The following is an 11476-nucleotide window of genomic DNA, read 5'->3' on the forward strand; positions in this document are numbered from 1 at the left end:
TAGAAATATTATATTTAAATACTTTAAATAGACAAATTGTTATCGATACCTTCCAATATTTTTTACACTTATTTATGCTTTTCGGCTGTTGCTTTGTCCTCTTAAAATGACAGCATAAGACACTGAAGCCAATTCCTTGTATGTGTGAACTCATACTTGGCCAATAAACGGATTCTGAAATACAAGATGAGTCCTTAAGTTTTGATTGTAAGGGAAATGTCGCCCCCATGTGGTCAATGCTAAAAAATACTCTGTTGCAGACCGTGAGGTCAAATCTGTGAAGTGATAGTTGCGCCACCACATTGAGAACAAAAGTCACATTTGGAGATCAAAATGTCCTACATTCCAAACAAAATGTTCAGTTTTAAAAGCAAAACTTTGCCAAGAAATGGATGTTGGTACATCCCATTAGATGGTACCAAATCCTCTCCCATCAAACCTGTAGCGTTTTTATGTTTGTTATTTTATGACTTGATCCAATTAATAAAACTTGAATTTGACAACCAAAACCTCCAGCTGAAGAAACAGTTTGGCATACTATAAGAACAGCTGCTTTTACATGTTGTGTCACATTGGTCCCACTAGGGGACAGTCTCAGAAATCTGTGGACAATATTTGGGAAAGCAATTTTTGGTCTGACATGTCTGCAGAGGATCATTTGAGTTGAGTTAACAGTAACTTGTGACACCACAATCTGTCCTAAAAATTTTTTTTACTGTTTTTTGGCTCAGATCTAAAAATCACCTATTTTTTTTCCATAAGCTTTAGACAAATTCTATGACAGTTTAGCTTTTTTCCTCTGAAAAATGCATCACAAACCTGCAATCCTTTTAAATATATGTTTGAACGAGGATAAACTATTTCCATTCTCTTACTCACCGTTTGTCTTTCAGAAAAGTCTACAAGTTTACTTTGAAAATTGTTTAAGAGTTTTGAAAATTCCTGCCTGTGAGACAGATGTTCAGTCAGCATTGAAGGTTTACGTTGACCAAGCATTACCCATCCTAATAGGAAAATCCCATTATGTAGCAACAAGCTAGGTGACATTTGTACTTTCATACCAACCAGTGCCAAATGTAAACCCCTCGTACCCTCCCTACTGTTAAAATGCAATTCTGCACCCATAAATTCTTAACTCCATATGCTTACTTTAAAGCCTCGCATTAAGTTAGTGTCAATGACACGGCCATGTACATTTAAGTTTATAATTCACTTAAATTATTGAAACCACCAAATGGTCTAGTGCAAGTTGAGCTTTTCACTGAAGTGAACCAATTGGATTAAAGGCTTGACGTGTCATCTGCTCGTTCACAATTTCAGCCTACAAACAACTAATCGAGTTTTCATTGCTTCAAAATGCCATCTTGATTAACGTTGGACTGATCAATAGGGTCCATTTGGATTATATTGAGCCACAGAAGGTCACAATAACAAGCGTTTTATTTAGAACCGTCACAGTAGCACAACTAGCTGAAGACCTTCTGCTGAAGCTGCTGTTGAGGACCTTGGTCTTCAGAAACATGCTCCTTCAAGTAGTGGATGGATTGGTAGTAGTCTTTGCCCTTCTCATGGTTCTGGCTGAAGGTGGTGTAGGTGCCAGGAGGGTACAGACCATACAGGAGCCTGTAGTCAAAGCCAGGATAAGGAGAACCCCAGAAGCCACCAAGTCCTTGGCCTGGAACAAGCACGCTGGTGAAAGCAGATCCAGGCTGCACCGCCTCAGCCGGGTAACCAAACTCTTCCGTCTGCTGCTGGTAGTTGCCGAGTTCAGCTTCCTTCACAATATTGGAAGTCTCTCCGGACTGGAGGACAGGGCCAGGTGGAGGGAGAGGGACTGGTGGCAGGAAGTCACTGGAGCCCACAGCCTGGGAATCAGCCGCTGCTTGCTCAGAGAAAGATGGAGGAGCAACAACCCACTTGGTTTCTGAACAAACAAGACACTGGTCAAGACAGCCAAGACTCATGGACAACATTCACAGCAGCTTTTTACAGGACTCACCTGGCAGACCAGCTTGAGCAGGTCCTGGCTGTGTGGAACCAGCTCCTTCATGCAACACCAGCACAGGGGGAGCAGAGCCAACCATTGCTGGGCCTGTCTGAACAAACTGGGAGAAACCAGGACCCTGCACAGGGACCTGAACTGCCTCAGACACTCCTGCTGCAGGAACACTGGAAAGCACAGGAACAGCAGATCCTGGCTGAACAGCAACAGGGTATCCTGCCACAGCAGAGCTCAAGCTGCTGCCTGATGGAACCATGGGATAAACCTGAGGGACATTCTGCACAAACACTGGAACTGGCTGAGAGACGCCACCGCTTGAATGAGAGCGGTAATGCACTGGTGCAGAGCGGCTCATCTGTGCTCCTCTGTGGGAAGCAAAGCTAGTTGCTGCTTGTTGGTCACTGCTGCTCTGATCTGTGGATTTGGAGCCTGAAAGCAGAAAGAGCACAAGTTCTGAAGAAGATCAACACATTCATCTACATTGATGTGTCAGCAAAAGGGAATGAAAGATCACCTTTGGCAGGATAACCACATGATGGCACAACCAGCACAACAAAAAGGGAAAACCTGAAATCATTTACAAAGAGAAAAACATTAGAAAAACTCTGTTGATATTTTAGTTAAAACAATGCTTTAGAGATGGTTCTCTTGTCCTACCCCAGGAAGAACTTTGCAGTCTCCATCATGAAGGCCACAGTACAGAAAGATTCACTGGTGAAGGTTTATCAATGTTAACAGAGACCAGTCCTGACCAATCAGAGCTTAACGGGTTAACAACAGACAGCTGCTTGAGACAAACTCTCAGAAAGAGAACATCAAATCTCTGGTCTGTAACTAAGTTGATGAATATGAAATTTTTAAGGTTCTTTTCCTTTTTTTTCATTTCTTTTTTACCCCCTGACCAGTTAAACCCTTTTTTGCATAAATGGTTTGTATGTCGGATGTTCTTACACTAGATTTTTTCTTTACTTTAGGAGCAGATTTTAAGCCAGTCTTTTGCTTTATCAGGGCATGGATATGGAAAGAGGAACATTCCCTTAGGATTAAAGAGGATGTGCCAAAATTCCCTCTTTTATACCTGATGGTATAGAAATACCGGTAGATGTAAAACAACATAAATTGTTACCAAGAAAGGTTAACTATTTAGACAGGCTCTACAACTCCAGGTTCTCTGCAGCTCCAATATGATGATCCCCAAAATAATAGTTTTATCTGGCATAAGGCCTCTTTAGTCTGATATAAAGCTCTTATTTGTCTCATCAAATTTCACCTCTTGAGAACTGTTTATGTACTGTAATTATTATGATTAATCAAATTTACACTTGGTGCTTTGGCTTTATAATGAGCAAGAGAACGATAAATGTCCATTTGTACACAAGCAGCTTCACTTGTAAGTAATTGTATGAGGCAAAAAAATATGAATAATAATAAAAAAAACTGTGTCTTTGACATTGTCAAACCACATAAATATGCTTCAATGAGATCAAATGATGTTCAAATACCTAAACTTTCCCACTATGGAATCATTCACGTGCAAATGATCAAAGATCCAAGATTTCTTTCTCAAGACTGACCTGAAGAGTGGAGTCAGACTCCAAGGCTCGTTGTTCACGCTCAGAATAAAGACAATCATGTATTAAGGGGACACTTGTCTGCACTTTCTCTTGTAGAAGCTGAAATTGAAATCAGTGCCTCCAATTACTGTCAACATCAGCTTCATTCTCCTGATGGCCGGCTGGTACCACTCTGATGAATCAAGCATTTTATGAATTGGCCACAGAATGAAAGTTTAAAAAAAATCTGGGTTTTTTATTTACCTGAAATTACTAAACCTTTTGTGGATAAAAAAAAAAATACTAGTCAAATTACTCAATTTCTTAACACTGTAAAACCTCGATCAAATTTTTCCATACAATGATGTTATGCTGGATGCAAACAGAGGCGGAGCCTCTCCAGAGCAGTGTGGCCCTGCAACCTGTGAGCTTCCAGCTGGACAAAGACGGACAGCACTTTGGCCTGACCCTGGACACTGCAGGCTTTCTCCAGAGGAGCTGTCTGTCAGGCAGGTGGACAGGAAGCTGAGAGTCAGTGGGAAGACAGAGAAGAAACAGGAAGACGGGAAAGGCTCCTACTCTCACAGACTCCAGGAGTTCAGACAGGAGTTGGATCTGCCTGAAGGCCTGAACCCTGAAGCCGTCACCTGCTGCCTGTCTCCAGACGGAAAGCTCCACGTCCAGGCAGTCAAAGAGGAGGCTGACAGAGAGCTGAGCATCAAGAGGAGCTGGGAGGAGGAACCACAGCAGAGAGTGTTCACAGACACAAGACAGCACAGACTCACAACACACCATAGAACCAACACAACACATGGACTCACACACACATTCATGGGACTTTATGATCAGTTTTAGATGGAGAGAATTGAAGCTACTTTGATTTATTTGGATCTATTAACTTGTGTTTTTGATAAATGTACGATCAAATGTAACAAGAAGTCACGATGTCATAAAATGACTTTTATAGTTTTGTTATAGATGTTTTTTTAAATTAAAGTTGAGGAAATAAATATTTTAATATAAAATGACTGCTGTCTGTAGAGTCTTGATTTCACTGTTTCTTTAAATTCTCTGAAAATAAAAAATAGAAACTATAAATCTGTTGAGTTGTTTTATTGATTCAGTATTCTCATATCAAATCATGAGTGATAATCACTTCACATCATCCACTCCTTTATACTGATCAGCATTGATCATTTCCTTCCTTTGATGCAAAGACATTCTGCTTGGATCTCCAGTCACATCCAGAACCACAAGAAGACCACAGAACTGGGTCAGTTACACTTTAGGACGTGTCTGAGCTGACCCAGTTGAAGAAAACCAAAACCTTTTATATCAGCCGTCTGCATCACCCTCTTTGTGTGTGATCCAGTTTGAATGTAGTAATTCTCTGTCGTACTTGCAGATAAAAAACTGTTTCACGGAGCACATTGATGAAGTCTGCACCCATTGGCTACCCGTCATCTGTCACTCAAACCTCCCAGACGGTCGACGTCAGACCCACAAACGCTTATTGAGCCATCTGATTGGTCAATTTATAACTCTAATAACTTGTGATAATGGAAAAAAATCTTTAAAAAAATTAGGATTAGAAAAAAGAAGCTAAGCAGAAAGCAGCAGAGGAAGAATGATTATTCTGACATATAAAATGACTGAGAAATAACTGTCTGTTTCTCAATGTAAGTCAATGGGACTTTGGCCTTTTTGCGACCCACTGGTACTTCCTATATGGAACATGGAAGTAGTGGGGCTTGCTTTGTCCAGTTATATACCGTCTATGGTCCGATTACAGTAGGTCTGATTACCGTGAGCATTTATGGGTTAATGATTGTCAAGCAGCCATTCGGAGTCCCTCTTGGCATAGATTCTAGTCTTCAGTTTTTTTTTTTTCATCTTGAATCCTTTGTTCAAATTAAAGGATGATATTATGAGCAAAATCTAATACAAGGAAGCTTTTTCACATTATAAACTTGAAGTATCCAAAGTGACTGGGGACATTTTAAAAGATCCAAGAAATATTGGTAATGAAAACTGGATTGTTTGGCTGAATTACTTTTTTCCTAAGTAATTATGAAGACGATTTTATCAATGAAAAATAAAAACAAACAAAAACAACGTGAAAGAGACATCTACAGTTTCAGGTCTTTAAATGTAACAAGGTATATAAGAAATGTAAACAGAACAGTAACAGGTTAATTTTGGAATGAAGTATTTAGTATTCCAAGTAGAATCTAAGTTGTAAAATGTTTAAAAATAAGAAAAGATGGGCCTAGTCCGACAGCGAGGATGACGGTCCTATATTCCTTACTGTCGTCGCTCCTTGTTGACGTCCCACGCTGTCTTTATTGTATCACCCTCGCTGCCAGACTGACCCATCTCAATAAGCGCATGATCGCCGTTTTCCTTATAAACCCTTTTAGTCAGAGCGCCTTCTCCGTAACAGCAGCACAAGAGTGGAACTCTGTCCCTCACGCAATCAGAGAACTCACCACATAAACTCTGTTTAAAAAGCACTTAAAACACTTTTTTATGTCACAACAAACATGTCTACATTGAATTGTTTTAATTGCCTGCCACTCCCTGTCCATTCTATGCCACCTTTGAGTCTTTTATAATAGTTTCTTACTGTGTGCATTTTATTATTGTTATATGTATTTTATATGTATTTTAACTGATTTTCTAACCTGTATTTTGTATGTATTTCTTTAATTTTTACTTGCGTACTTAACTGATGTTTTGAGATTTTTAGGTTGCCAATTTTTAACACCTGTCCAGGGACTACGGAGAAAAAATAGCTTTTGGGCTAATTCTGGCGCATTGCAGCGATGCTATTGATGTGCACTGTCCCTTTGAAATAAACTAATAAATAAAAATAAATAAACGAGAGGGCTTGCGTGTTCCAGTGATCCTGGAGAGCAATACTGCTTGGAGCTTTCTCCTGGCAGGGCCACCCTTGGCAGGACGGTCTCCAGACCAAAACCCCAGCAAGTCAGTGCACTGTGATGTGGCAGGCCCACCAACCGACTATCCTGCGGAGAGCTAACAACCCACCCAGGAGAACCCACTTTGTTACGAAACTGATCAGAAAGAGAAGTAGGACTGCCCAACATGGTAACAGACCCCAGCCTGCCCCTGACCAACGAGTATGAATCAACCTTGGTATCAGGACGCGTATCGCCTCCTGGAACATCCAAACCCTTCTTCGACCGGGAGCTGCCACCCTGCTATCCCGAGAGCTCTACCATTATAACATCACAGTAGCCAGGCTCTGTGAAGTTAGATGGCAAGGAAGTAGTGAAATGACAGCTGGAGACCACTGGCTCTGGACCAAAGAAGCGACTGGCAGACTTTCAAAGAAAGTGTCCTTCAGTCAGCCCAGAAGGTCCTCAGGGGCTCACAAATGCCATCCAAAGAGCCATGGATCTCAGAGAAGACGCTGAATATCATCAATCAGCGGCGCGAGACACAACTCTGCGCCGTCCCTACAGGGTAACGCGGACTGAACTTGTGGAGTATCCTACAAGCCCTCCGAAGATAACCACCCTCTTCAAACTGCTCTACAGCAATGCTCAGAGCTGTGTTCGTGTCAACGGTCGAGCCCCTGTCTGGTTCTCCATCTCCAGCTGTGTTCGCCAGGGCTGTGTAGCTGCTCCAGACCTGTTCAACTGCATAATCGACCAGCTGATGTGCAGGGTCTGTGAGCGAATACCTGGAGTGTCCCTCGGCAACTACCAACTGACTGACTTGGAGTACGCTGACGACACCATCTTGTTCAGCTCATCTTACAGTCAGCTGAGGGACGCTCTCAGAGGCAGAAAAGCTCGGTCTCCATGTGAACTGGACTAAGACCAAGTTCATGCATGTTGGTGAGGGAGCAGATCCACCCCCTATACTGCTTGGGAATGACACAGTAAAGCCTGTGAAGAACTTTGTTTATCTGAGGTCCAATGTGGCAGATAATGGAGATCTTAAAACAGAGATTCTCCGCAGGAGAGCCCTGGCTGCCTCTGCTTTGCAGTCTCTCTTGAAACCACTATGGCGGCACAAAACCATCTTACGCAAGATGAAGCTCTGGATCTACAACAGCACCATACTCATTGTTTTATATGGCTCAGAAATATGCCCTTAAATAAGACCCTAGCCTCAAGAATAGATTACTTTGATAGCAGGGCTCTCAGAACCATCGAGAACATCAGGTGGTCTCAGCGAATCTCCAATGAATTGCTTAGAGCCCGCACAAACCAGCCCAGAGCCTCCACCCTGGCAGCACAGCACCGAATCCGCTAATTTGGCCGTGTTTTTCACCTTGCCCCTGACCACGTGACAAGAGTCATTCTAAAGTTTGACCCAAAGGCTGCAGGCTGGAGACGACCGCGAGGAAAGCCCAGCACAGAGGTCATTGCAGACGACCTCCGACAACATGGCGTTACCCTGAAGGAAGCAGGTCTGCTGGCACAAGACCCCCAGTATCAGAGACACTTGACTCATCTGATCAGCTCGACGCACCAGGGTGGGACACCAGCCCTAACACAAGAGCAAGATAGATAGAGTCATGGCTACAGAACACTTAGCGACCCAGACGCTGGAACCCGGAAGAAACACAGCAAGAGGCGAGCGTGGTAGGCAAAAAGGTTTAATGGAGAGATAGGAGGTAGAGCGTGAGTAGAGGTCCGAGGCAGTGGCTCGTGGTGTGACCGCAGGAGAAGACCAGACTGGGGATCGAGGCTGAAGCTGAGACTGGCGACCACTCATGGTGAGGAATTCCTGAGAGAGAGTAGAGAGAGCGTGAGACAAGGTCCTGGCAAGACATGACAAGACTAAGGAGATACGAGGAGACCAACTATGCACCATCAGGGGCAACGGACTGGCAAGGAATGATGATTCTGGAGCTCCTTAAGAAGGCAGGCATGGTGATGAGGTGAGTGGTCGCAGCTGGGATGGATCAGCAGCCAAGCGGAGAGGGGAGGGGGAGGAGACTGACAGAGGCACCATGACAGATAGACCAGATTCAGGGATTGCCACCTCAACAGGCCCCATAAACCTTGCAACCTCTGCCACAAACAGCAGCAGAGACAATAGGGTTGGAGAGCATGGTCCACTCTGATTCATTGTCCCCTTTGAGGACCTACCTGACAGATGGTTCAGCCAGGCCTTCCCAGCAAACCCTCACAGTATGTTTGGGTCTGCCAAGTCTTTACAGGCTACTTACTTCCAGCCCATCAGTAATGCCACACATTAGTGAGGTTGCCAATTAATTGAAGCACTTAAAATTATTATTTTTTTGCCATTATTATGTGTGTTTTAAGGTTTTTACCTATTGACTGCTGATTGACCAAATGGAAAAATGATAAAGATTGGACAAATAATCTCAAGTGACAGTCTGAGTAAATCAGCCTTCAGTTTTGGATGCTCACCCTTTTCAAGTGAGGGAAAAGTGAACAAAAAGTTAGGTCAATTTTGAGAGAAGCTGTAAAACATTATATTCATCATCCTTTGGCGTGACGTTCTTTTGGAGGTAGATAGCTGTCGCCACTTGACTTATTTAATTTTTGCTCTGTCGTTTACAACAATTCTGCACTAAGTAGTGGCACTGCTGATCATGTTTACTATTGTTAACATTAAATTTGACAGATAATTCCAATTCGGTTATAGTCAATGCTTGTCAAAGACATAGTATTACTGATTTCAGCAATGTTGCACAAAAGTGTCTATAATTTGTTGCACAAAATAAGAAAAGTTGTTTATTATGGTTGTGTTTAAGCTAAAAAAGATAAATGGGGATATATTTTCCCCAAAAAACATGTTCTTCTATATAATGGTAGTTATTAGAGAACATTTTTACCAATTATCGCAGTATCGCGATATTATCGATACCGGGAGCCATGTGTCGAGTATCGTATCGTGAGGTACCCAGTGATTCCCAGCCCTAATGAACACACAAGTCTAGCAATAAAACACCACTCAGGTTAAGATCAGGAAAGTCATTCTTTCAAGGTGCCACCATCATTGCCCAGGTAAGCACTGAAGTGCCACAGAAGGACAATGGAGTCCCCCATTGGGGTGCTATTCAGTACCCTAAGAGACCCCAGGAAGGCAAGATAATCTGAAATGTTGTTTAACCCAAAACCAAAAAACCAAAACCAAAACCAAAGTCAAAGACCTATCCCCTGCCCAAAGGCCAAGGGACACAACACTCTTGTCCAACAAAGGGGAACTCCAACACTTGGTGGCTGAGCTGGATATCTGTCTTCAGCTGCCGTCCAAACCGCATGGGACAAGTCCCTTTTGAGCTGTCCGCAGGTGGTGGACCAATGGGGGAGTGATCCCACATCATTACTTCGGTCTGGACCCGAACAGCGCCAGTGGGAGGAACCACCAATCTGACCTGGTCATTTACCTGTGAGCCCAACCCAAAAAAATGGGTTCTCCACCACGATTTCCACTCTTTAGGCAATGAGTTTTAGCTTTAGCACACAGCAGCATGTAAAAAGCCATCACAAACACTGGCGTAAACTCATGACACAGGTGGTGTGGTTGTTACTTAACAGTCATCTGCTCTACCACTTCGGAGTAGTGCAACGTGCAGTTCATACACCGACCTTAGTTGATAAAATGCATAATCCACCCCCACGGGAATTCCACGACTCCTGTTGCAGTCCCCATAGAACAGAGTCTGACCTTCGACCTAGGAAGTTCCTAGGTTTAAGGTCAGTCTCTGTTCTCTGGGTTCTGTGCACTTAACTCTTGCAGCAAGAGTTGCACCTGAAGGCCGTTTCGACCATTACTTCTGTCTGTCTGCGGCTCAGTTTGAGCATTAACCCAAGAGTGGGGGAAAAAAATCAAAATGGGAGATCTTTTTAATATTGTCTTGATGAAAATAAGAAAAACATCATAAGCCCATGAAGCTAGAGCGATCCTGAGCAGTACAACATCACTCACAGCGGCTCTCCAGGCTTGTGGGCAGCTCACCCCCAGGAGGCAAGGAGACCGGGCTTCACTGCCCAGGGACCCACAGCATGGGCAGTAGACCTTGCTACATTTTCAGCAGCGATCACCATCAGCTCTGCCGGAGCTTGAGCAGCGGCGACAGCTCTTAACTCTGCTGGAGCCTGGGGAGAGGGGCTCAACAGTTCGCTAAGCTGTCCACCGGGTGGCTGGCTAGCATAGCCGTCCATCCAGCTCAATGAGCTCTGTGACGAGCTGGCGATCTGTCCATAATCTAAATGACCTATAGATACAGCCGAATTTTATTTTAAGCTTACTTTGAAGCTCCATGCAAAAGCTTCAAAAGAAACATTTTGAGAGGAAGGCAGTTTTTACAAAACAAGACTTAAACTTGTGACTTTGATCGCCCCTCTACCTGCACGCGCTTACAAGCACGCACCGCGCACCTTTTTGTCCTCCACTCCCCAACCCTGCACCGCTCTCTGCACTGCTACTGTTTTTTTTTCATGGAAGTACTTGCATTAATCAATCGCGTGTTCACAACTTCTCTGAAATGTTCATCTGAATGGATGAGCTCGTTTCAGCATTTCTATGACCGTTCAAAAGATTAGATTCGTTAATGTAAGTCACATCTCTCTGCAAACAGGTACGGTGTGTGGGAACCACCTGGTCTTACCGTCTGTTCTGTGCCTCAATTATGCGATCCATTTGCAAAGCTTCCACATACAACTTCTCTCGGGTTACACGCTGCCAGATTGCTTTTAGTACTCAAGCTAATCGAGAAAACCCGGTCGATTTTTCAAAATAAAAGATTTCAATCTCAAAAAATAAATACATTTCTCCCGCGGCTCGGTGGCAAGGGGCCCACAGACCGGTACCAGTGCGCGACCCGGTGGTTGGGGACCACTGCTGTAAACAGTTGTGCGTCATGGCCATATCATATTATGACACATGGCCTAACAAGTGCCACTGCTTG

General features: G+C 43.6%; 1 protein-coding gene, 1 long non-coding RNA gene and 1 pseudogene across 2 annotated transcripts; 1 reads left to right on the forward strand and 2 right to left on the reverse strand.

Moving 5' to 3' along the window:
* Window positions 1–1422: 1422 nt before the first annotated feature.
* Window positions 1423–2811, reverse strand: LOC112161687. The gene is made up of 4 exons (XM_024297029.2): window positions 2660–2811; window positions 2517–2569; window positions 2000–2431; window positions 1423–1924 (listed from the first exon to the last, which is right to left on the reverse strand). Exons 1-4 carry the CDS (start codon window positions 2686–2688, stop codon window positions 1467–1469), a joined length of 972 nt encoding a protein of 323 aa, XP_024152797.1. The 5' UTR covers window positions 2689–2811; the 3' UTR covers window positions 1423–1466.
* A 1108-nt stretch (window positions 2812–3919) lies between these two features.
* LOC112161805 lies at window positions 3920–4523 on the forward strand (annotated as a pseudogene).
* A 3647-nt stretch (window positions 4524–8170) lies between these two features.
* Window positions 8171–8771, reverse strand: LOC118599689. Its single transcript, XR_004949145.1, has 2 exons — window positions 8404–8771; window positions 8171–8319 (listed from the first exon to the last, which is right to left on the reverse strand). It is a non-coding gene; the product is annotated as an uncharacterized LOC118599689 (long non-coding RNA).
* Window positions 8772–11476: the final 2705 nt, after the last annotated feature.

This window comes from Oryzias melastigma, linkage group LG15 (genome assembly GCF_002922805.2).
Source record: "Oryzias melastigma strain HK-1 linkage group LG15, ASM292280v2, whole genome shotgun sequence".
NCBI lineage: Eukaryota > Metazoa > Chordata > Actinopteri > Beloniformes > Adrianichthyidae > Oryzias > Oryzias melastigma.